Source organism: Egretta garzetta, unplaced genomic scaffold, assembly GCF_000687185.1.
Source record: "Egretta garzetta isolate BGI_Z169 unplaced genomic scaffold, ASM68718v1 scaffold182, whole genome shotgun sequence".
Classification (NCBI taxonomy): Eukaryota; Metazoa; Chordata; class Aves; order Pelecaniformes; family Ardeidae; genus Egretta; species Egretta garzetta.
In genome coordinates, this window is record NW_009258767.1 from 529,178 (window position 1) to 556,071 (window position 26,894).

At 39.5% G+C, this 26,894-nt stretch overlaps 1 protein-coding gene across 2 annotated transcripts in view; it reads left to right on the forward strand.

The window, feature by feature from the left end:
• LOC118451720 (tetratricopeptide repeat protein 7B-like) overlaps nt 1–24,028 on the forward strand; it is a 36,038-nt gene extending 12,010 nt beyond the window's left edge. For both annotated transcript variants that reach the window (XM_035889049.1, XM_035889050.1), the window contains exon 3: nt 23,243–24,028. In XM_035889049.1, coding sequence (XP_035744942.1) covers nt 23,243–23,464 — 222 coding nt within the window. In that variant the 3' untranslated portion in view covers nt 23,465–24,028. The remainder of the gene's footprint in view (nt 1–23,242) is intronic.
• The last annotated feature ends 2,866 nt before the right edge of the window (nt 24,029–26,894 follow it).

Below are 26,894 nucleotides of genomic sequence, written 5' to 3' on the forward strand. Positions count from 1 at the left end.
GTATTACTCCAAAGTCGTTTCTCTCTGCTTGCAAGATTTTGAGAATCTTTGTTTTTAATTTTCAAAATACAACTAGTGTTCATCTCAAGCTTTGATTCATGTTTTATAGCATATAAAGTCTTTGAACTGGGTTCTATTATCAAAACTGAGCTGTTATCAATTCATTACCCTTACAGCAAGTATGGATTAAATATCATCATTTGTTAGGTAGCAACCAAGCAGCGTTTCAACTTCAAGGAACAAAGTCCAAAGATCACAATGGCCCAGCCTGAGTCAGGGCTTTGGTTTTGCCAGACATTGTAACAAAGCACCTGAGGAGGGATTCCCTGCCCCACACTGTCCATTTCAACTAATTGAGAGGCAAAAAGCTGGGAAACAAGAGTGGCATCACATACCATTTGCGTAATGGTAACAGTATTTCAGACATGCCTTTAAGATACATCCACTTGCCCAGGGAGGTTGTGGAGTCTCGCATCCTTGGAGATATTCGAAACCTGACAGGACACAGCTGTTGGCAACCCAGCTCTAGGTGACTCAACTTCGAGTTTGGATGTAGACAATTTCCAGACGTCCCTTCCTACCTCAGTCATCCTGCGATTCTAGAATGCAAGCAGGACAAGCTTTGTAGACAGAGGTAATGATTTCTGTTAGTCAACATGATGGGGACACTTGTTTGTGGGCAAAATCTTGTTACAGTCTTCCTATTAAGCAAGACTTTCCTTATTTTTACCAGTGGTAATCTATAAAGCACAGGTTTTGTTCCTTCTTCCCTCATTTGCATAGTACATTACCCACAGCAATCATGGAAGGAAGGTGCAAAAGATCGATATCTTTCTCAACTGTATTCACTCGTCTTACATGCATGCGTGTATAATATACACATATATGTATGTATCCATATATTCTCTGCTACAAACCTGACTTAATACTTTGGATACATTTTATTGTCTTTGCATTGTAAAAGCGAGGTGCTGCCAAACCATGTGCCATGGAACCTAGTTGTTATCAACTGGTCATTGTCTTGCAGGCATTGTGGTACCCCACAGAGCCATAAAATGGTCCATTCTATGATAGCTAGTTAATAATGATGTGGTTTTTGATTCTTGCCAGTCTGACATTTTTATATGCTTGATTTGGCTGGGTTTTTAATATCTGAGCTTTTTAATTTATTTTTTTTTCAAGCGTGCAGATACAATGCGACTGCAAGAATGGCCAATTGATCCCAAAATATTTCCAGTTATGCTCTTCATGCAGCCTGCTCATGCAATATGGCTGGGGAATGTCCATACAAAAGTGTCGGTGGCAAAACGATGCAACCAAAAAACCTCAGTTGGGATCTTCACAAATTAAGCATTTGGGCTTCTCTCTCTCTCTCTTGCTGGTTTTCTCATGGGAGGTTCAAGTAATACCTTAATGATCTGCATTGAGGCTTCCATAGAAAAAGATGGGTCTGATATTGTTTAAAAAACACAAAATACTTACGACTCTTTACAGTCGTTCACATGGAAAGTATCTCCTTGTTTCATAGTACTAAGTAGAGATGATGAACGGACCAGCAAGCTAGTAAAAGCATCTGATCACAGCATAATGAAAAATTAACTTTTCCAGGCTTTTTTTTAGGTGTTAGAAAGGGTAATTCCTATTAAAAGTCTTTCCAGAGTCTTTTCATCTGCTTATGTGTTTTACCCTCTAAAGGGCTACATTAAAGTCATTGTCACCTGAACTTTGTCGATATCCAAAGTAATCGTTGCCTTTTTCTCCATGCCTTTTGCTGGGTAACTGGCCACCTAAAAGAGGATGGAAGGGAAAAAAAAAGACAGATTTTTATTAGTGGAAAAATACTAACAAGCAAGACTAATGTAACAGAATGAAAATGTCAGTGGTCTTAGTCCCAGTAATTCAGGATATGGCGAGGAGGCCTCGTGTCAGTAAAGTGCTAACAGTTGCTCTTGATATTTAAGTTCTCCTTTTTTTAAACAAGAGAAGGCCTGGAAGAAATTGAAAATATGTGCTATTCCCTACTATCCTCTGTAGTCTCTTACATCCCTTTTCATGGATACTTGCTGGTGCTTTTTTGTATGGATCTCAAAAATACAATTTTTATTTTGCTCTGTGTAATTGCCTTTCAATATGAGAATTGCTTTGCAAAACACTTTTTAAATTAGGTCATTCTGCTCAAGTATGCACTGGGCTAATTATGATTATTTTGCTTCCCTGGGCATTTTTGTGCTCATTGAATTTATTAAAGTATTAGTTTATAGCTGGAGCTGAGAACTTACACAGCAATCAAAGCTCTGTGGCACCTGGAATGCATGGCTCTTTCCTGTAGTCTCTAAGGGCTTTTGCTTGTAGGCAACATCTGGCATCTAATCATTTATAATTGAATTTCATATAATTAATAAAGAAATATTTTTAAGGATTTATTTTGAGGTAAATAGGGCTGGAGAGAGCAGCCATCCTCACCTTTAAATGAACGAAATGGATTTTATTTTCCTTTTCCTGCGAAAGGTTCTGTTGTAGAATAATGTAGGTGAGAACTCATTAACTACAGGAGAACGTTTGAGATGTGAAGTAATCTACATGTGTTGTCTTTTTCCTTTTCTTGTGCTGCTTAACTTTGCATACTGGTGAGATATAACTAAATGCCACCATTGCAGCAATCTGAATGAGACAAACGATTCCATGCGGTTTAGTTGTGGTTGTTAATAAATGTGTGTGAGAAACTTGCAGCACTGTAGCCAAGCGCCTGCAACCTAGCTCTTTAGCAGTCTCTCTTATAATAACGGATTGAGGAGTTGTCAGTGCATGTATTTTGCTATAAATCTCTTGCAGTTCTCAGGTGCATTTCTGGTGCACTGATGAAATTAGCTTTTGCTTTTTGCTTTACATCTGTCGCAGGGGGGCTTGACTTGCTTTGCCATAAGCCGTTTCCTGAGACAACAGGCTGCTCTTGAGAGGACCAACAGTTACCTAATCAATTATGAGTCCTTTTTTCTGACTAGGGACTATAAACATGTTGTTCTTAAAAATTGTGCTTTATCTTATCCTCGTCAAACAGAAAGTGGCCTACCTTAATGCAAAGCTAGAGATCTGGAAGCAACTGTCCCTCAGGGAATGATTTTAATGCTTGCTTTTGCCAGGGTTATGTCAAACAGCTGCATTCCCCAGATAAGTTGTCTTCTCTGGTACAGAGGGGTTTTTTCTGCAAATCCCCAGCCTGGAACAGTCTTTTTATGTCTCTTTATCTCTCCAATTCATCTCATTTTCAATTTTATTTGAAGACCTCTTTTCCATTTACTGAGGCTTTCCTTCCCTGCTGGTTAGTATTGTACTTAGCAGTCCTTCCCCGGCTCATGAGTCTACACTTTAAAGATGAGTTGAACCTTGCACTTTGGAAGGATTCAACCAACTTACTATGTATGAAGAGCATAATATAATTTCTTCAAGATTAGTTTTCTTTAAACATAGACTGTGTTTTCTGGTAGCTAACTGCTTTTAGATGGAGTTAAAGAATTGGCCTTTAAGGTTGGTGCCAGGCTATTTTTTGTCAGGATATTTTTTTAATCTAGATGATCAAACTAACAAAGAAAGCACAATTATTTCAGTGAGCTTTAACTCATGGGAAAATCTGAAGTGTATTTTGTCCGACTCTGAAAACTGTGTTTCTTTCTAAGGTTTTATGGTTATTTTTCCATTATTCTTCATATTAGAGTATATTTTTTCAACAAGTAGCAACAAATGGCATAAAGTTATACACAGCTACTATTCTTCAGAAAGCTGCCGTCTCTTGATTTCTCAGTCGGGGAGAGCAGACATGCTGTTTGGCCACCTCGTGTACTGTGTCTCACTAAAAAAGGCCAGTGTTTTCTCTGAATAAAACTGACTGCTGTCTTCTGTAACTGGAATTAGGGCATGGGAGACAAGAATGGTCTTTTAAGTAAAACTATTGTGGCCAAAGCTGCAGACTGCAGGAGCTGAGCTCTTTACTAAAAGCCTTTGGATGACCTGCTTCTGTACTGCAACTTCTCTGCAATCAAATTTCATCGGCACTCTTGATACCTATCTGCTAAGACAATAAAGTAAACTAAGATATGGCCTGAGGCCAAACCTTGAAGTCTACTCCCCACCTTTTGGGATGGGTGGACTGATGGAAACTAGTTCTTAACTCATTTTTATATTCTTGTGCTGCTCTATGCCATCTCTAGTTTGATTTGGTTTCCTATATCCAGCTATGTTGAAGCTTTACTGAAATCCAAACAAATTAGTTAAAAAACTTTTTTTTTTCTCTCCCCCCCCGGCCCCCGAATTAATCTGTCTAATCAAATACTGTACAGGCTAGGTTAGTGTCTCACCGGTGATAAACACATACTGTGTTTTATTCCACTTTTCCCTATTACCATACTGCTAGCCATTCCTTTCTTCAATGTCTCTTTGAAGGCCTTGCATGTAATTTAAGATAACTGAAATAATAATTTTCTTTCTGAAGTACAAGATTTTACTGCTTTTTGGTAGTAAAAATGCTTACACTATTAACTTGCTAGCTAGTCTTTAATTTCTTTTACTTTTTGGTCCTTTTCTAGGATGGAGATAATCTCAGAACATGATTATCTGGATCTCTCTGGTTTTGGTTTTACATTGGCTTGGAAAAGAAAATTCCCTTAGTTTTACTTTGAAAGTCTGGATGCCTTTTTAATCTGATTTTCTGCTGAGCATAAAGGATCTTTTCATGCTGTTGCTATGACATGATGTAACATTAACATCAACACCATAGTTACGAGCCAGTGTCTTGGTAAACTGATATTGATGCTGTACGTTTGGCATTGCGAAACAATGGCCTGAGTTTCAGTTTGTGTTGACTTAACTGGGTAATGATTGGGAAGCCTGGTCAACGCTGCAGGCTGATGGAAGCCACAGTAAGCTGGCCATGTTTAACCTGGGTACTGGGTACACCTATATCAGAAGCTGGGTTGTACAGTTTATTTGCTTGAGCCAGTTACCTATGTGTAAAAGCACAAGGATCAATGGTTTCTAAAACTAGACTCTGTACAGTACTCTGCTGTCTGCAAGTAAACATGCACACCATCCGTTTAATCCAAGTTCTGTCTACGTGAAACATAGTGAGTGCAGATTTAGTGCAGTTAATGCTTTTAATGCCACTTCTATCGTGGTCGGCTACTTGGCTAAACTGATATGAGTGGAAAAATGCATCATGAGTGAGAGTTAGTAATGCTAAACTTGAAAACAGAAAGCTTTTTGGGGCCCTCTTCACTTTTTCAATCATCAGTCCAGTGTTGATCTGAACCTTTTTAATTCTGATATTAACATGCATGGACTTTATGGAGAGTAGAAAGATAAGAGCTTTTTAGTTTCAACAGTTAATCCCATGTACAAATCTAGTCTGTACGTTTTGTTAAAACACTGAATTTGCAAACAACTCTTGGCATCTGAAAAAAAACACCATTAGTTATAGTCTTTTTTTTAACCTACGCACTGTACATTTTTACATTGTTGAACCAATAGCTGATTTAAATCTTGAACGCAATATTTGATATTGGGTCACATAGCTGCATTTTTAGTTTCAGCTCTTTATATTTGTAAGCATGAATATTTAAGCATCTGAGCAAATTTAGAGGAATAAAAACGTGACAGGCTAATTAGAGCGGCTGCAGATAGTATGGCAACTAAGACAGTATGGCAGATAGGAAGAAAATTACTGAAATCTCTATTTTTCTAAATCTGAAGTCTAGATATTTAAAAAAAGTTACAGTATTTGTTTTCATAACAGCTATGAGTGGTCAATATGTTAAGTTTCAATACGTTTTGCCCTGAAGTATATATTAAGGATTCCCAGTCAAGAAATGGGGAAACTGAGGCATAGATGCTGCGACTTACCTAGCTTTATATACAATACAAGCCTCCTGATTTATCATTCTGAGCATCACATTCATGGGACTCACATTTAATTCCTGTGGTTATTCTTTCCAATGCATTTGCACTCTGAAGAGAATCATTTTCCCCACTGGGATCTCCGATGTATCAGTCAATCTTGTCAGGGCAGCAGCGTCAATATTCCCCCTGCCTGCTGAAGGGAGCCTGGGGGTGTCTTCTGCGGGTTTTGACTTGCAAATGATTGGCAGACTTTAGGAGGGTTTTCCCTTATGATATTTAAATGTAGTACTGTCACTGATGGACCCCCTATTAAAATGTAGATGATTAAAACAGCTCTATCATTTATCAGTGAAAATTATCTTTTTGATTGTTACTGCCTTTGTGTGCAGTTTAAGTGAAGGGATTTGTGGCAGCTCCTTCATAGCCATTTCAGCTCAGCCAGGTAAAATGAGGTCCTTGTCTCAAATTTACTGCAGAATTTTTAGTACTTTTAAATAATAAATCGGTTTGTTTACCTAAATCTCCCTTTACCCCAACTATCTTCCTTTCTGGAAGATTTTGTCAATGGTATCTTTGATTTGCTCCATGAATATAGTATTTTCCAAGTCGTTGCAGCTGAGATGGTTGGTGCCGGAGATGGCTGGCTGGAGAGCAGACTGCTTCAGAAGTACCTGTGCACATCGGCACTTTGTTTCTGTGATTCCTTTTTGATCTGGTTCTGAGAGCTCAGTTAAACTTAGGACTGTTTTATAGTAATGTACTTCTATAGGTAATAAAGGTAAACTATTTCCATAGATCTTTATTTCTTATCTTATATCATTACCCAGTAGAAAGTACAAAATTCAAGAAAAGCTTCAAACCAGCACTAAATATGAAGTCTGTGGATATAGACATCTGGAGGAAAAAGGGTTGCAGCTTTCATTATAGTGGGTTGTTAGTTTTTCTCAGATGTTCTGTTCAGGTCTACGCTTTGATGCATCCTCCTGTCCTACAAATCAGAATCCTACCTGGGTTTGAAATAAAAAGAACTAAGTCTTGGTTTATGTCCCTGGGGGAAATTGGAGGATATTAAAGCCCCTAACATGAATTGGTGAGCACGTATCTAACTCTTGCATATTTACTCATGTGTAGCATGAGTCAGATTTGAAGAACTAATGTCATAAATTTCCTTTTGCTGTTATGGTGTTTGTGCGCTTATGTAATTACCATTATATGCAATAAATACAGTTTTGAGTAGGACTTCTCAGGACAGCTTTTTCCTGAAGAGGGGTAATGGCCTCTGGGGAAGGAAACCGGTCTGGTAAGACGTGGCAAACCCTAACTCTGTGCTCCCACTCTGTGATTAGTGGGAGGAAAACAAGAGAGGGCAGTTTAATACCTTGAAGTTTGTCAGAATGTTTGTAAATCTTTATTGTTGTCCATGTTGAGGTTGAATGTAGTTTTCTACTAAGACTCTTTTATCAGTCTTGGGAAACTAAAAAAGCTCTGTACACAGCAATGTATTACAGCTTCTGTCTGCTAATCTCTGACCTGAAACGTGTGTGTGGTTTATACATGTGTGGCTTTTTCACACAAAACTGAGAAATCCTGCATTATAATAGATGCTGTTGTGGTGCTTCAAGGAAGCTGGCTTTCAAAAATAGCCCTTACACTGAATTTAAAGTTGCTTTTAGAAACAGATTTTCTTTCTTAAGAACTGGCATAGAACTGAAGGGAAAAGAAATATTAGCAAAACATACAGATGTTGAAATGGAGTGCTTGTACTCGAGAGCCACATATCTTCACATAAAGCATTTGACCTGGAAGAAATCTTCAGTCTTTCAGTACTGCTCAGATGAACCAAGCAAAGTAATTCATTAGCAAAGCACTTAACTCGGCAGGAATATGAAAACACAAACATTGTTCTCACCGTGAAAGGCGAAGGACAGCAAGGAAAGCCACTACCCAAAACACTTGAGCAATATAGCGCGGTTTAGTAGGCCCAGTAGGATGTAGACGTTTGATTCTTTCAATTTTTTTCCTGAATACTTTGATGAAATATCCCACAGTTTTTAAATGCTTCCCTCTCATCCCAGGAACTAAACTTCCGAAGTGATGAATGTTTCCTTTACAGATATATCTGAAATTAACATTTGAGTTCAGTTTTCTCCCTAGGTTGTAATTCATTGATTGGTCTTTTCAATCAGTGATGCTGGTGAAATGATTTGTTGTAGCTCAGCATGTTCAATCCCCCTCAGCTGCTACTGATAAACCATTTATATCACACACATGGAACTTGCTGTTTAAGACTGATATCAGGAAATCAGGCTTACTGAATCATTAGTGTTTGTGTGTGTGTTTGTCAGCTTTGCCTTCATAGCTTTTAAATTCTTTAGCCAGTTTCATCTGGACAGAAGAGGGAATGATGTAAAAAAAAAAAAATAAAAAAAAATATTCAGGGTTGTGCAAGTATTACAAAAATAGAGGCAGGAGGAAAACTACCAAGGCAGTTTAGTGATTTCAAATTTTCATTAGATACCAGCAAGGACACATGAGAGTGCACGTTTGTAAATTCTCTGCTGCAGGGATACAAGACACAGTCATTAGAAAACCAAACTAGGCTTCGTTACGGTCAGTGCTCATGGAGACAGCTGTTAAAAGTTAACTTCTTAAAATTATTCCAGAACATAACGTAATGTATTCTGCTACATTAGGTTAGTTAGCTATATGACTTGATAGCATAACATATTTAGACAAAATAGTGAATTGTGTTATAAAGACCTTATCAGTAAAGGGCTATGGAAATAATTTAAAAAAAAAAAATCGTACAGATTCACAATTTCTTCTGTACAATACACAGTGTGAAAATAGTTTCAGAGCTCTAAATCTGCATGGGCAAAGGTTGTGTTAGGTAGCACTTAGGAAAAATACCTGCCCTCTATCAGAGGTGATCTGACCTACTAAAGGAGAGGACTGCTTTCGCCTTGGTTTCTGAATTAATATTTCTCTGCTGGTAAGTGGTTTTTGCTATCTTAAAATAAGTAATTTAAATAAAGACATAGTTTTAAAAGTATATTCACACATTTAAAATCAAACCCCTTTATTTTCTAAATGGGAGTAAGCAATAAATTAGGGCAGATGTTGTCAAGTGGTTACAAATACTCAGAAGATGAGGAAGCGAACCTCTGTCAGCTGCAGAGCCATTTCAGTTTCTGATTTTTTCGTGGTCCTTGTTACAGTTTGCCCTGACAGCTGACAATAGCTTCTTTGGGATTCTGTCTGGTTTCTAACTTACGACCACTTGAAAGAGTGATAGCCACAATGGCATTGGAACAGATGGTATTACGAGAGTCGCGGACCCAAAGACTTACCAGAGGGCTATGAAATGCTATGACACAAATGCAGTCTGTGATGGTGCTTTGTCATGTTAATTGAATGCCTAGCCAGGAGTTGGTAGGTTACAGTTGCCAGAAATAACTGTTCTTGACATAAAGGCTAAAACAGTATGAAACACTGTCAGATCTGTTAAAGTAATTGACGCATCAAACTTAATTTCCTTTAAAATTGTGATGTGATAGTGTGAGCAGCTGGTGATCTCGGTTGAAAACAAATGATGTAGCTTTAGCCAAAGTCATCTCATTTACTGCAGAATCAAACCCTAAGCTTCCTAAAATCAGAGGAAGTTTTATTAGTAGGTGCAGTCTTTCTGCCATGTGCATTACATTCCATTTAATCATAGAATGTTTTTGGTTGGAAGGGACCCCTAGAGGTCATCTAGTCCAACCCCCCTGCAGTGAGCAGGGACACCGCTAACTAGATCAGGTTGCTCAGAGCCCCGTCCAACCTGGCCTTGAATGCTTCCAGGGATATCTGAATATTTTTGCCGAAGATAAAATCCATGGATGTTTAACACAATAGCTGGTAGGAAATGTTTGTATCTCACCCCACACTCAGCGGCTGCCTTAAGTTCCAGAATCCCTACCAAACCCACACTGGTGCTTTAGTTCTTATCCTTGTAAGCGGAAGCTGCCACTTGCCCTTTCAGCTCTTCACTCAGTGAGCATTAACTTCCCAGTTTGCTTATTCTGTTCAAATCCTAGCTTTGTGTGGGAGTGCTTTTTTTGCCATTCTCGTGTTCTTCCTGCCAACTGTGCTCCAGTGAACTAGAAAAGTGACTCAAATGGACAAGATTCTGACACTTGGGAAGCAGGATTCAAATCTATTTCAGCTCCCTGTCAGCTGTCAATAGTAAACCAAAGGAAAGGACTGAGGGGGAAACGGCATTTGGAATTACACTGCAGATTCCAACCGTGTGCACTAACTTATTTTACAGTTCGGAAAATGGATTTCAAGAGCCAAAAACCAGTCGCAGCCTATGATTTAACATGCTGTGCCAGTCAGTGCAGTGATGGATAATCATTTATAAAAAGTCCATAACCACATTAAACTTGTGTTTTGCCTCAATCTTTAACAGGAATGTGATATTCATCATGGATGGCAAAGCTAAAATTAGTAGTGGAAATGAAAGTACTTGCTGTTGGAAGAGTATGGAGGAGTTGGCCAGAATTCTGGAAGAAGTAGTAGATGAAATAACAAATCATTAGTCCAGTAATATTTAGTGAAACCTAAATTAACAAAAGATTGTAGGATAGTTAATATACTACCCATACTTGGGAAGAGCAGTTGCAGGAGAAAGGCATCATTTTGATTAAAAGTGAGACTTGGGAGACCCTTCAGAAAAAGAAATGCGATGACTCACAAATATAAAACACAAGAGCAAGATTGAGTATGGAAATAACTGGAGAGGACAAAGAGCTGGGGTGCTAGTTGATTGAGGCTACGTCTCCATTGTTCTACAAGAGTTTCATTGTTCATGAGTTGACTAAGCCCAACATGAGACATCGTGCTGTCCCAGTTATCAATGTCATCATCTTGTCAACAGTGTAGTCTCACCATTAATTTTGTAAGCCTACAGATTTCTCCTTCCCTTGTGGAAGATGGTGGTGTTCACCCTCCACTGGTTGCTTCACGTCCCCAAAATATGGAGACCGCCATGCCCAGTAAAACCAGTTGAGGCTGGCCAACAGGCAGCCTTTAGTATGAACTACAGCATAGCTTTCACTTGGGGTTTCCTCCCAGGCTGGCCCCGTGATTGCAATCCCAAGTAACACAGCTGAATGACAAAATTGGCCTGTAGCTTTGCATCAGTGTTGTCCTTATACACAGTGAGCACTGAGGTGACCTCACTGTAGCATTGGAAAGTCCCTGGAGCGTTTCCTGGGAGGAGTAGGAAACTTTAATAATAATATATGCTCCATGTAAACGTGAGACCATTAAGCATAATCAAAATAAGGCTAGATGGTATTGGTGCTGGAACAAATGAAAACAGACTGGCTAGGGAAAAATTTAGGAAGATGATCTGAAGAGAATGCCTAGCACTTGGCATTCTAGACATCATGCGGAACAAGAAACCCTGTGCTGAGATTGTCGGTAACAACAGGGGAACAAAACGAATGACCTAAGAGGCTTTTCTGATCTGATGTTAATTAAACTGGAAATACTTAAATTTTGGCAACTTTTAAGTAAAAAATTAACAATGATCCACAAAAAGAGAGTTGTGAGAAACTGATAGGCTTATATGGAGTTGAATTGTAAAAGGTAGGTGATAACTTCAGTTATATTGATCTGTTTGCTTCCACATCAGTATTAGCAAAAGCTGATTTGTTGAGGTACATTAATGTTGAGTTTAGCTTTTAAAAAAAAATATTTTTACTGTTTTTTTTCCAAAATACTGCTGTTTGGGTTTCTCTCTTTAACTGTCCAAAGCTTTTTTCCTTAGTTTTCAGTTTATTTAACTTCTTCAGGTTTTGTGAAAGGTAAGTCGGTATATAAAGAAGTTATTCTGAAAGTGCTAAAAGCCCTTTCTTAGCCAATGGTTAGGGTTTGGCTTTTCTGCTCGCCACCTGATGGTGGAGGGCATATGGAAGGGAGGGTGTATGCCTTCCCTTCACACTGAAAATAGCCTTCCCCTAAAGATGGGTCTGCTGGCAGTTGACCTGTCAGACTGACGGGTTAGCAGTGTGCCTACAACTTCTGCCTTTCATTTAAGAATCTGGGGGGGGAGAAAGATGGTGCGTTCCCTCTCATGCCGGGAGGTTTTTGCAAAATGCCATGAAGATGGCTCTTCCCATTGTAGCACGTCGGGCCTGAGGAGCAGATGGCAGTTTACATCGGCTTTGGGGGTGGGGGAATGGTCTGTTTCCTGGGGATGCTATAAAAAAATATATTTATTAATGCTTTATTAAATAATCTCTTTTTCTTGGAGATTATTGCAATGCCAGTCTAGCATGTGCTGCTGTGGTGTCATCATGCTTTTGAAACAGTGACATTAGCCATAGTTATAATCTATGTATGTACATGCTGCTATGTGCAAAAGTCTCTTTGGCTAAGGGCAAAAGGAAGAAAAATGTGAATAATGTGCTTTAATCTTTGCATTTCTGTTTTATTTTAGTAATGAAAGGACTGGTCATCTTTTATCTTGTACTGCAGTTCTAACTCTGAATATTTAAGACAGCATTTGTCAGAATATTTGAGAGGAATGTACATGAATAAATGCAAAAAAGGTAATTCAGAAGAGCATCGTTAACTTCTGATGCCTTTTCCATAGTCTCAAAAGTTCAGACAAGTGCGTGCTGCTTTCTGTAGTATTGAGTGCGTACAAGTATGGAGTACAAGCGCGAGCCTTCAGTACAGTGCCAATCTGGCTAAAGATCTCCAAAGTGCTCCATTTGAGCTCTGACAGTTCTATTAATTATAAATTTTAACCACAGAACCTAGTACTGGATCTGCAACTCTGATTTTTCTTTGATACACGGGCTATTCCACTGACTTCAGATTGATCTCTTCATTAGGACATTTGATCAATTTTTCTAATTACTATTTTCAGAAGCCACATACCACCAGTATGTTCACTGTGATTTTATAGAAGAACTGTCATTAATGAAAAACAGCTTCTAAAAAGCCATTGCTTGCTGTTTCTTATCATTTATTCTTTAATTCTGTAAGTGTTTGACTGGTGGACAGAAGAACATGAATTTCTTGATATTAGTGATAATTGTCCATGGAGCACAAGCTTTCAAAACGAGGAACCTTCAGATGTACTAAACTGAATTCTAGTCTTTAGGCAATGGAGTGAGAATTCTGAATTTCCAGTATCTTCAGTTTTTGTGAAAAACCAAGCTTTTGCTCAAATGGTTGAATATTGACTCAGCAGGCTGACTTTGAGGCTCCTCATTTCAAGAATGTTGTTCTCAGGCTTTCTGTTTCTCCAGCCTGTTCTGCACTTGTACCATTTTTGGAGGTTTTGGGGTTTTCCTCTTTTGGCTGTTGAAAGCACTTCTGTGTTGGTCCTGTGTCTTGCGTAACAGAAATACCGTTTTCTCTAATTCTGACCCTTTGACTCAAAACTTGGAAAATAATGGCATCAGTATCAAACAGTGCCCGTGAGTCTCTGTAGGTAGCATGACGATGCAGTGGTAAACCTAGCCTTGCTTTTGAAACCAGGCAGTATTGAAGTACAGCCACAGATTGGGCTGATAAAATGGTAGGATTTCAGTAGTGAATATACTGTAATTAGGTCATGCACTTATGTCTATAAAATGTCTACAAAGGGGAAAAGGGGTGAGTGTATGAATGACAATATACAAGAATATACTGAATTAAGGAAATTACTATAGGCCTATTTCGTAAATAGCACTGTCTGTACCGGTTTTCATTGCGGCTGTATGTACTTGAAGGATGCTGTGCATCCGGGAAATCCTCTTTTCTCGTTTGTGGGAAAGGTGGTGTGTGCTGGCAGGGAGGGGAGGGAAGATGCTGCTGAGTTTCCAGGTGGAGGAAGGCGATCGAGAGACGCATCACCCTCACGTCAGTGTCATGGTGTCACAGCTGGCAGGGAATGTAAAACGTTTGCACAACTTTGATAAGTACTCCAAATTCAGGACTGGCCATCATCTGAGGACTGAGGTTAATTATTCCCTGATACCCGTGTTGATGTAGTACTTGCCAGAGCTGTAGCCATCTGGCTTCTGAAGGGGGAATCAACGTGTTTTTACTGGGTTTGTAGAAACAGCATATGAAATAATAGTTTTCAGATAGAGATAAAAAATTAGATCATCTCTGAAGTCGCTAGCTGTTTCACTCTATCAGGAAGGTGTTTCATTTGTTTCCGATGTGCTTGCTATGGTCAAATCAGTTCTCACAATATAGCGTGGTAGTCATGCTGGTTTTATAAGCTGATACGATGTTCGCATAAAGTGTAAGTCAAAATTACAGCAGACTACCGCAAGATTATGTTGTTTTAACAGGAAAAGTTGTTCCCCAAGAGCTTCCATCTTAGTGGAAGGCTGTGATCAGAAATTTTACAAAACAAACTTCAATTTTGAACCTTTCTGCATTATCGGCTGTGAACAGTAATGAACTAAAAGGCAAGCACATCCCTGGTGGAAGGAGTCACTCATTTTCAAGGGGGTTATAAATACACAGATGCACTAACAACCACGCACGTTCGTTATTTCACGCTGGCAATGTAACATTCAGTGAGTAACAAAGCCAAAGTTGTTGTTTTAAAAATCTGTTGCCAAGCAGTAGGTTTTCTCCTAGCAACAAGTGTTTTGCAGCAGGGGAAGCAATGGGATACCTTAGGGGCTATGTTAGCATTGGGGGAAGGGTAAAGAAATAACAAACTGGGGTTGGGAGCCTGCCTCAGGGGTGACCCGGAGCAGGCAGCTGGGTTTCTGCGTGTGCTGGGGATGGAGGAAGGCAAGCGAGGGGACAGGGCAAGAAGGGACATGCAGAACAGGCGGTGTTTGGGGATAGACAATGAGCAAAAATGTTGGCTGCAGGTGCAGGTTCATATTTGTTCATCAGTTGCTTTGGTTTGGTTTAGCAAATGATCAGCTCTGGTACTATTAGCTGGTTGTCCTCATTTAAAAAAAAAAATCCATTCTGAGCTGCTAGGAATTTTTATTTCAAGCGCATTTTTTGCATTATTAGAGAAAATGAGATAAGTATTTTTGTATTCTACATTTTGGAAAAAAATTACATCTATGTTGCAGTTTCTTTCCAATGCAAAAAATTATGTCTTTGTTTATTTTACAGAAAATTGTCTTTACTTGTAAGTGTGGTCAATCCAGTAATTTTCAAACCTTCTAATATGGACACCCTTCAAAATCCCTGCATTAAAATGCATCTGTGTTTGTCATTGCAGACATAGAACTATGTTTATTCATTATTTTTCTGATGGAATGGCTTATCTTGAACTGATGTACCATGTCAGAATTTTTTTGCACTTGCAGAAAATAGTTACTTTCAATGACTACACATGCAACTGTTCTTCGTATATGCCTTCAAAAGGAGGAGTTAATAAATGATTTCTTGTGCAAAGTCATACTTCCATTAGATGGACATGTTTCAGCACAAATTCGTCAGCTAAAAGGAAAATAGGAGATCAGAGTATATAAATAATGTGCTATTTCATTCTACATAAGTGTAAAATATTGATTATAGAATACATTTAAAATGTGTATTTTTATCACAGAGGATGGGAAATAGGAGCTGCAGAGTTTTACTTATTTTTCTGTATATCATGACAAATTCTCATTTTGCCTCGCTAACACTTCTTCTGTTTCATTATTATAGCATAACACTGTCAAGTCTCTGGTAAACCTTCAAGTTTGATAGATTTGTTTGAAAATAGCAGCCACCTTAACACATGCAAAATAAGCTGAAAAAGCAGCATGTAACAAGGGACAGTTCTGTGATGCTAAAATTACAGTGCATATGGATTTGCAATGCATACATTGCATAGTGAGTTTTGTAACTGTTTGTGATCATAACCCTTGATTTTCAAGTTTTCTAGATAAGATGGGATGTTTGTATTTTACGTCTTTCTGCATACCACGGCTGAAAGTTGATTCTCTCTTCGGCAGGCTGGGACCTTTTTTAAAAAAAATTAAATAGTGAACTGGGAAAATAACTAAGGAGTTGAATGTAGTGAGCTCTTTAGGCCTTTTATTGTAATTTTTTAAAAAATCATTATTTTCCACATCTGCATAGCTCTAGATCTGTTACAGATTTGCAGCTGCAAGCTCACTGGGCTTCAGGCAGTCATCAGAGAACCAGGCCATTAGTATTTCCACTGCTCTTCTGTCTCCCTGCTCTTGCTATTAAAAGCAAAATCAGTCTGGTTTTGATTTTCGTATGCTTACAGTGTTTTCTTATAGCTCTTGTTTTTGCGAGGGTAACTTTTAGCTCTTTGTTTTAGTTAAATAAGATCTGCATCATGCAACTTTAGAAGCTCTTTAGCAAACAAGTCATGACCTACTAGGAAAAAATTAATATTAATATCTTATCTGGTAGAACTCTAATCTCCATAGCTAAATCTTTTGCAGGTCAACAGGCTGTGATTCTTAAACATGGTGAGCATCTCTAATGCCTTTTTGCATGTTAGGTTGGCCACACTTCTTCACACTTATCATTTCTCCCAGTTATCAGTTTACTTCTCTGCAGAGTTAGAGTTCAGAGGTGAGAGTTCAGCATCCTCTCTGAAGAAGGCAAAAGTGCAAATGGAATCATGGTCAAAGTTCCCATTATATTTTTTCCACTTCGAAATAAATGTCATTGCTTTTGAAAACATTTCCCAGCTATAGTCTGTATTTTTCTTGGAGAAAATGAAATTGTTCCTCTTGATATCAAATGAATAAAGGTAAAAATCTCAAGGGGTGCTTCTGTTGAGATTGAGAACTGTTTATTTTCCAGGAGAGGTGGAGTAGACATCAGACAGTTAAACCTTAAGAAAACCTCAAGAAAACCTCCAGCTCTCTTGAGCAGAAATTTTAATCACATGGAAGAAACCACAGTGATCTTTGTAGTATTACCTCTTTTTTTTTTTTCTCTTAGTTATTGCAAATCTTGTTCAGCACTTTGTGATAAATTATGGGTGATAATTATGGCTTTAATTTTTGAAAAGTTGGTTCCATGGAAAAGATTTGAATGCTAGCTTCTTGTTTGCCTAAAAGCAAATGAAAGAAGTGACCTTACTAGACTCCTCTAAATGGCTAGGTTTAGTCATGTTTTCGAATCAGACATTAGTTATTTAACTAGTTTTCCATTTCTGTTCTGTGTTTATTTTTCTAGATGTGTGTTTTCCATTAACTGTTTGGTTAATCATTATGACAGGTTCATTTGCAAAAAGAGAAAGCCCATTTACAGAAAAAAAAAGATACCTTTGCAGTGAAGACTACACTACCTTCTTCTTTAAGCAATTATGGCTTTATACAATTGCTTATTGTATCGTGTTGCTTGGATTCTGAGTGATGATATTTTATTAATAAATAACCATTCATTTGCTAACTGAAGGTTTTACTTGGAGGCTGTGTAAAGCTGCATTTGGAAATTAGAATTCATTTGAGTGTTTTCCTTTTTAAAAATACTCACATTTAGCTAATGAAAAAATAACCTTAATATGTTGAACTGCAAGGGGAAAAATAACTGTGTCAAAATATAATTTTGACATGTCCAATATGTATCAAAATATAATTCTGGCTTATTGATGAAGGTGTTAATTATAATTATTGGGCTTATTGTGCTGTCACCATAGACCAAATTTTAAATGTATCTTGTTATCTAGGATACAGATAGATATGCAATGACATACCAGAAGTTACCTAGATGGAGTAAGGGTTTAGGTCCTGTTGAGGTGAATGCTGATTAAATGTTCTGTCTTACAGGCATTTGAAAATTCCATTAGGCATCTTTCTGTGCCCAAAAGGCTGTGAATATGGTGTGGGATTGGTTGGTTTGTTTTAAAAGAAAGGCCTCATGGATTTGAAGATTTCAGAATCCATTAACTTTGTCATGCTAGTTTTCTTCTTTCAGAAATAAGCTGGATACCTACCATAATTTTGCTTTTTAATCTTCATATTCATTTCTCTGCACCTGCTTCTTCAGTGTAACCCAAAGAATCAGGAGAAAGTTGTTCTTACAACAGAAGCAGCAGGTAGAAATGTTATACAGGCATGAAAATGTTATTGCTCTCTTTCCTCTCAGTGCAGCTGAGGGAAAACCTGATATTGGAACAGGAGCAGTGGAAGCTCCCCAGGCCCTCTAGACAAGTCTCCTCAACATAACCATCAGAGCGTGCAGGCTCTTCCTGTAGGACTCAGTCTTAACACTGCTTTGCACCCTGCTACTGTGAGTAGAAGGCTGTTCCAAAATCTCTCTGCTCCAGTTGCCAGGAATGTTTTCACCTTTTTTTGGTAAACTTACTCACAGCCAATTTATACACATGCATTCTTGTGCCAACATTATTCTCTAACTAAAATAGTTTTTCTCTATTCTGTTCTCTCTACTGTTTTTATAGCAAGTAACTTCATCTCCTTTCAGCTTTTGATTTGCTAGGTTAAACAAACCAAGTCTGTTAGTCTCCTCTTGCAAATTAAGATTTTTATTGATTGTCTTAGTAGTCATTTTCGGTGCCTGTTCCAGTTTGAATGACCTTTGTTGAATAGAGGAGACTACCCAAGGAGCCGGAGGAGGCCCTGCTGTAGCTGTGTACGGCACAGCTGCTGGAGTCTCTGTTGTCTTTCTCTCTACTGGAAACCTCTCCTGATGTCACTTGAGTTTTCCTCTTTCACGCTGGCACCTTTTCACTCTGTCATCTGTGGTTGCCTGATATATCCAAGTCCTTCTCCCAAGCTGCTTGGTTGACAGGCTTCCACCATGCCGCAGAACTCCTGTATTGCTCTTGTGTTATTTTCCACTTTGTTTTGCTGACTTTTGCCATGTTTCTGTTATCCTAGTTCTCATGATCAGCCTATTGCTTTCTATATCATATCCTCTTAACTTTTTCTTATCTAATTGTATCATCACTCTCATAATTCTTGTGTTATTAATTAAAACACTAAACATATTTAGTCCCAAGACAGTATTCAAAATACAGAAGATACAATCCCCATTCCTTAACCTATGCAAGGTCAGTGTAAATGAAGGTTATTCAGCCTAATGTTTTGGATGGTACATTACGATATTTCTGTCTATTCAGACTCAATAGCTGTTTGTCCGGGCTGTATTTGTGTAGGTACCTAGGAGATATTGAGTAATAAATAACAAATTACTTCTGTTTTGACAGCAGTGCCAAGGGCCTTCAGTCAGGGGTTGGGCCCTGTTTGGCTGAGCATTATGAAAACAATCCTTGGACAGATGCTTTGGTGAAATAAGGGAAGAATAGCAGGTCTGTATGTGGGGCAATGTAAAATGAAGTGTAAGGGTGATGATTGAGGGAGAAAACCAAGTAGAGGGAGACTGTGCCTTCAGACTGGAGGAGGAAGGAATCAGCAAGATCTTGGAAATAACGTGTGGCAGAGAAGCCAGTTGGAAGCACTTTTCCCCCCTTTTTTATTAATTCCTAGAGGGTTTGTTCTGTTGTGATGCGAAGCTTGTGTACAATCCTGTTTGTAGTGACTACGGTACCTCCCTGTCGCAGGCAGTACACGGCAATACTCTTTTTTTAGAAAGCCAGCCCCTGCGCACTCTTGAAATTGAAACGTCGGTGTTACTCCCAGCTCTGAGCCCCGACGATGGCCTGCGCGCTGTCAAGGGCTGTTGACCTTTCCGTGAGCAGAGAGCATCTGAACTCCACAAATCTATGAGTACTGCTGATTATTCCAAGTGACTGCTATTAATATCAAGGAATCGGAGACATGAAGCGCTGCTTTCACTTCTGGTGATGATGGCACAAGAAAGTCTCCTTGTTTCTTCAGAGATTCCCTTCACTTTCCGCCCGTGCCATTTCTGATTAGAGTTTTCTCTTGGAGGGTTTTTTGTTATAAAATCAACCTCCACAGTGTAGAACTGGCTAGAAGAAAAATAAGATTTGTTTACAGAGTTTACAGCATAAAGACATCCTGAACAGCAGGAGCTGGAAGCCCTAGCACACTCAGGGGACCTCAGTGGTTTACCAAAAAAACGCAAAACCAAAACAACCCCAGAAGAACCCCAAAATTCTCAGCCAACCAACTGTGGGGAAAAGTAACAAACAAAATTTGTATTGACCTGCAAAATGAAGGCAGCCATACACGTCAGAGGCTTTTAAAACTGCGTTAGAAGCAAATGTCATAAATGTATTGGTTTTAGATGTGAAAGAGCTAGTGAGAGAGATGCAATAGCAGGGAAGATCCTGCTTTCTCCTAGCAGGATGCCAACAGTTGTCTTAAACACCTCTGTCAAGTACTGCAGCATTTTAAAATGTACAAAGAACAAATAGATTGCCTTAGATTTGTGTAATTCCTTAGGAACTTACTGTTTTCATCATCTTCTGTACAATGGGTGTTTTCCTTCTAATATTTCTTATTTACTCAACTAATTATGTAGCAGGGTTTTTTAATTGATTCAAGTTCCAAAATCCCTTTTTTTTAAGGTTTATGTGAGTGTTTATACAAAGGATATAGGGAGAAGGCATTCTGTTTAGGTTTCAAATGAACATGCCAAGTCTGAAGGTGTGAGCCATATGTCACTTAGGTACCCCGCTGTGGTTCTGCAGAGCTGATGTGTTGCTCAAGCCCATCTCCAGCCACAGAGCAAGAGACCTAAAATTATTCTGCAGATAAATGTTGTCTGTACATCTGCTGCTAAATAAGTAAAGGCCAGAACTGGTAGCTTTGAGATTTCATTTCCAGTTAGGAAGCAAAGGAAAATACACAGTGACAGACTAGGATAATTTGTACTGATTTCCAGGAAATCTTGGAGTAGTTTTGTTTTGGGGGGGGCTAGGGTTTTGGTTTTTTTTTTTTTTCCTGAAGGGTAAACTGGAGGTGAGTTTTCTTGCCTGGGTGATGGCACGAGGTCACTGAAGGATGTTGCTGTGTGGTAGCCATGCCTGCTCCTTCTGCCTGGGGTCTGTAGTGAGGGGCTTACTAGAGCGAGGTCAGGCAAGGACCGCAAACAATTTGAAATGTTCTGTGCCTTAGAATTTTAATGAAGTCATCTGAGAAGGAGATTTACACACTGGACATTCACAATATATGACATCTGACCATCATTCTGAGAAAGTTAATCTCTAGATCACTTGTTGAGCTCAGCCCACAGCTCTAGTGACCAAACATCTCCGTTATTTTCATGCTGTGCATGAAACGAGTGTGATTTTTCTCCCCATTGGTTCTTTGGAAGCAAAGCTCATTGCCCCAGTGTGCTGCTCCCCATTGGTTCTTTGGAAGCAAAGCTCATTGCCCCAGTGTGCTGCTCCCCATTGGTTCTTTGGAAGCAAAGCTCATTGCCCCAGTGTGCTGCTACCCAAGGCAGGAGTCTTTGTACCATCCCAGCCTGAGACACCAGGGAAAGACCCGCTTTTGGGAGACCCTCCCTCTAAAAAGCTGTGCCCTCAACACATGGGGGTACAGGATGCAACCTGATTGCCCATGCAAGAGCAGTGCCTTCACTAGTGCTAAATAGCTTCTATTCTTAGAAAAGTATAACAGCAGGCAAACAGCTAGTATTTGCTGTAGTTCCATCACCTAGAAAATCTCAGCTACACTTTTTTCCATAGAGAATAGGGCAGATGAGACATAATGTGTTTCTGTTCCCATCAACGGGCTTATATCTGCAAAATTTGGTTGTTTCCTTTGGTCTTGAAAAGAACAGCTTGTATCCTTAGAGAGTGGGAAAATAGTCTGGCATATTTGGGGGGAAAAAGGTATTACCACTATTCAAAGAACTCACATGTATAATTACTATAAAATTTACAAATCCACACAGAAAAAAAGGAAGATTTTTGAAAATTAATTAGAGAATCTTGTCTCGAAAATTAGGAACATTTTAATTTTACTAAGGTTGGGTGCATGCAGGCAAACCACCTTTATATATTCCACCTCTTTGCTTCAACTTTTGTAGTTTCACATCTGATACCTACCAGTCACTGACAGTCACTTTCCTGCACGAAAAATCCACCGACCCTGAGAGTTAGCTGGTTTTTGGATTGGAAGTACTGTTCACTTGCTCTGGAAATGCTGACTCACTTGACAGCTCAAAAAAAAAATCCAAACCAGAAAAGCGCTCTAGCACCTTTATGTGAGAACATCTGCTAGGCTGATAGAAATTAGCCTTCATTGCATTTATTTATTTACTTGCCAGTACTATACAGTGCTCTTCATACTGTTCTTCAGAGCATAGTCTGCTCTGCCCTGCAGGGTGGAGTTAGCAGTCTGCCTATGCTGAAAGTCAGCCTGGTGGGCAGAATTCCAGAAACGTAGGGTGGATATTTCGGGGCTTGCTTAGAATTTCAGTACTTTCTAATCATCAGCGCTTAGATTGGTAAGGATTTGAGGGACAGATGTACAGGGTCAAAGAAAAGAAATCGTGGTCCAAGGAGTGGGGGCTGGGAGGGGAGAAGTCACAAGGAATCTGTAAGCATGTAATCAGGACGCCTCTCTGGAAAAGAGAGATTTGTGGTCCGTATGCATTTTGCAATACAGAATCACAAGGTAAAAAATGCATAACATCTTTAGGATTATTATAATCCCGGAATAAAGCTCTCTTTGTGGGTCATTCCGTGACTTTTCTGGTACAGTAACATAGCTGAATTTGATGGGTGGAGATTTCCACAGCCTCATTCAGCCCATATCCTAGTGAGTTTTGGACATCCTCTTGGATTGTGTAGTATGGAATTGGATCCCATCCCGCAGAGGAAGACGAAGATTCTGTGTTTAGGAAGCTACTGAGGAAGTTCTCCGCCTGCTGGACCTTTATACACTACTGGTGCCATATTAGTCCTAGCACACTTCCTGATCCGCAGGTTGAATCGAATACCATGGCTGTTGCCCATTGGCCTGAACTAATTCTGTTACTGCCGTCCCCGAGAGCTGATGGTGCTGTGTGTATGATCTCAGACTCTCAGATGTTATAAGACATGAGCTGGGTGCTGAGATGTGCAGGCAGGGTACGAACGCTTCAGGGCACACACCTTAGAAGGACTTTAGACACAGGAGCTTGCCACAAAAGCTCAGGTACTTACTGATTTTTGGTGATTGGGAGGAGTTTTTGTTGTTCATCTCAGGTTTTGCATTTCAATGTCTTTGCTTCCTGTCCAAACCCACTTGACTCCTTGTTGGTGTGGAGTACCCTGCTCCAGTCCTGCTTCAGGTCATTTCTTTTTTTTTTTTTTTTTTTTTTTTAAAAAAAAAAAGTATTAAAGTATTATGTAGTCTGTAACACTTTGAACCCAAGAGCAGCGTATGCTCATTTCACTGTTGCAGCATATCATTTGAGCTTCAGGAAAGTCCTGTTGGCCAATCTCAACTATTTTTCCTTTGTTTTCTTGCAGGCTCTGATACTTCACCAGCTCGGGCGCTACAGCTTGGCAGAGAAGATTCTCAGAGATGCCGTCCAGGTGAACTCCACAGCTCATGAGGTCTGGAATGGCCTGGGAGAGGTGCTGCAGGCTCAAGGCAATGATGACGCCGCAACCGAATGCTTCCTGACAGCGCTGGAGCTTGAAGCTAGCAGTCCCGTGGTCCCTTTTACCATCATTCCCAGAGTCCTTTGAAAGGGCATCTTGATCAACCGATTTTGGTTTGACTTCTGGGTGAGGTAACCCAGCGTGTCAGGCTGCCTGGTAACTGGTTAGTTTGAAAAACTTTAGAGCTACAGGTAACGAACTCCAGTCTTTTGCAGGAAAGTGGCCAAAACAGTGACGTGATACAATAGGTTATTGTCAGACTGAGAGGACAAAATGGCTAGCCAGAACCAAATCACTCATATCGCCTACAGTTTTGCCCTGGTAGTTTTAAAACATCGTTATATTGTTCATGGATAATGTGCCATATTTTGTTAGTGATACTTGAGTGTTACATAAAATTATAATGGAATCAACTACCAAATGTAGAATAAGTTAAAATTCAGTGGCAGAGCAGACTATTTTTAACAAGGCTGTTAATAAAACTGTTCTCTTCCTGCCTCTCAACCCCTTTTGGCCCAAAGTCAAAATGTGAATTTTCTGTTTCCATCTATATTTTAGTCCAGGCCAGAAAATCAGTTGAGTTCTTGGTTTTAGTTGTTAATAACTGTGATGTGTGGCTAACTGTTATCTCTATCTAGAGCAAAGGCTGAGTACAAGAATATTTATATTTTACCAATGTATGCCTGTTACAAAAAAATATATTGGTTATTTAAGTTTAACTTTTTTATGTGAATTCAGAGTTTATTTATCAAGGAAATATGTAAAAAGAAGCCTCAAATGGAATATTTACCGACATTCCTTACACATGACCCACACTTGGCTGAATGGGAAGATTATGTTGATAATAAAATGATTTTTAAATGGAACCTTTCCTGTGTCCTGGTTAAGAACGCAGGGGGAAATAGGTGGCTTGTGAACACATTTTTATGATGTGGGACTGGTGGCTGGCTGTCCTCGGAGATGAACACCACCAAGATTAAATGCCCTGAGGCCGGTCTAGAGAAAAGAAACTGCTCTACTCTTCGCCAATGGTATTGTTACCTTAGATTTCAGGTTTCCTTAAATCTTCACTTCTTTTTTTATTCCCTCTACTCCAGCTCTCGATGAAGCCAGATTACTCTGCCTCTACATAATACATGGACATTTATGCATACCTTGGTAGCGCTCGGGAAGCATGTGTTAAATATTTACACACTATTGTTGCGTTTTCTTTACCTGTCTTCGTAGTTCTTGCTCAACATCTGCACTTTGCATCTCCTGAAGGAAAAGTGGGCTGGTAACATATTACTGCCTTATCAGTAGTAATAGAGCCAAATGTTCAGTAGACAAATACTTACCAAGAGTTTCTTTAGGATGCGTGGAGAAGTCATTTGTTGCAATGAATATTCAGGGTGCATGAGCTGGAGTAGTCTGGTGTCTGCTCATTTACAACGTTGGGCTCGTATGGAGCCTGGGAAGAATTCCAGGTTCCCCGTTAGTCTGGGTGCTCCTTGGTATTTGCCTGATTTTTCGCAAGAAGCTGTTTCAAAGCGCTTAGCACAAGATAGCAGATGATTCAGAAAAATAACAGCAAATGTTTTTCTTTGTCGCTCACCAGAGAGCTTACTCACCTCAGATGCATGGAGGATCCTCACTGCAACGCAGGCTCTGCACGCTCCAGTGAGAATCTCCAAATGGCAGAAGACTTAAACTTGGGGGAGCTCTTCATTTTTGACTCTTTTTTTCCCCCCCTGACATTTCATGTTCCTTTTAGACTGAGGCTACTTTCAAATTGTATCTGCTTAGAGCTTAGACCATAGGTTATCTGTAAAATGGACCCAAAGGCTGTAATAGGTAGTGTTTTCAAATCTATTTATTTTTATCCATTTCTAGTTCAAATCTTGCTCACTGCGGAAACAAAGTTTTTTAAAGTGCCTGTTTTGCATGTTTTCTTCCTCCTGCCCTTGCCTTTTTTTTTTTAATTCTCTTTTCTATTTGCCAACTGTTCTCTTTTCTAGTCCCAGCTCATAATACGTGCTGTGGCCCTGCTGTCTTCTAGCACCCACTGTATGGTACCTGGTGTACCAAAAGATACTGCAAAACCTTTATTTGTTTAATTCATTTCTTCCTGACCCTTTCTGCTATCACAGTTCAGATATTTAAATGTGCAATACCTTTCACAGACATGCTCCTTCACAATGTTTATTCATCTTTTATTATAATATCAAAGCTTTTCTAACAAGGCAGTTTGCAGCTAGATCTGAGACTGGTGGTCTTTCTCAAGAGAGCTTCAGACGAAAGTGGAGAATAGGAGATTCCTGTAATAGCAGAATTTATCTTTGATTCTCCTCATTTAATTTAAAGTCCTGGCCTCTTTTGATAAACTCCCAAAGTGGAAAGGTTAGCAGTCTAATTGTGTCGTATCTTTTATGAGTGGAGAAGTTGTCACCGCTGTTGTGTATATCAGGTGAACCTGAATATCTGTTTCAGTTTTCTTACACGGGAATCAGTTTCACTGCAAATCCACAAGCTTCTACCTCTTGGGAATAGCCTCAGCTACGTATTTTTAAAAATAGATTGTCACTGTAAGACCGTACATTCAGGAATTTTTCAGGCAGAAGTGGAAATCCTTGCAGCATATGAATTAAACAGCAACACTTGTTTAAACATAGTTTTCAACTTAAAAAAAAAAAAGTTACTCAGTTTTACAGCTGTATTTCTTTTTTTTTACATCGAGTAAGAAGGCCAAGAATATTTTTATATCTATTTTAGTTGGTATCCAGAAAGATCTGCCTTTTGCAATCGGCTCTCAGATGCTCTAGTATCTCAGTCAGGGGAGCGAAGCAAGCAAGGCCAGTGGGTGTGAGCAGCCAGCCCCGGAGAAGCCCCTTGGTGCTGACGGGACGGAGTCATCTGCACGGTCCGGGTTGCTCCCCGGACTTTGTGGCTGACCACATCTCTATGTGGAAACACAGAGCTACGTGGGCTCTTGCTCCCCCAGCCTGTGTCAGCAATAATAGCTGTTCGGATGAATGGTGAGAGAAATCAAGGGCTGATCCAGCTGAAAACCAAGCCAAGCCCTTGTTCCAGGAAGGTAGGAGCCTCGCAAAGCCCTCAGGCGGTTCTTTCATCTGATTTACTGCATGAGCAGTAGCGCTAACATGCAGAAGAGAAGACAGGGCTTCCCCTCCACACAGCAGCCCGGACTTGCACCGGTTTAAAATCGCCATTAAATTGCATTGCCAAGCACTCTAACTGTATCCCTCTCGTGACAAGTTGCACAAGCTGGAGATCTCCAGCCTTTCAACGGGGATCAAATGCACTTCTCTCATCAGTAAGACTGCAATAGCAGGGTTCAGAGGAGCCTTCCCTTACTCTGCAGTGTGCCCGTGCTACTCAAAACGAATAATGTCTGGTGTATTAAGCACGTGCTGGAGTGTGACAACAACCTCTGTTGCATGTGATAAAAGGTCTGACTCCCCAGAGCTTACAATAAAAAAACATAATCATTCAAGTCACTGGTTAAAGTTTATCTCTA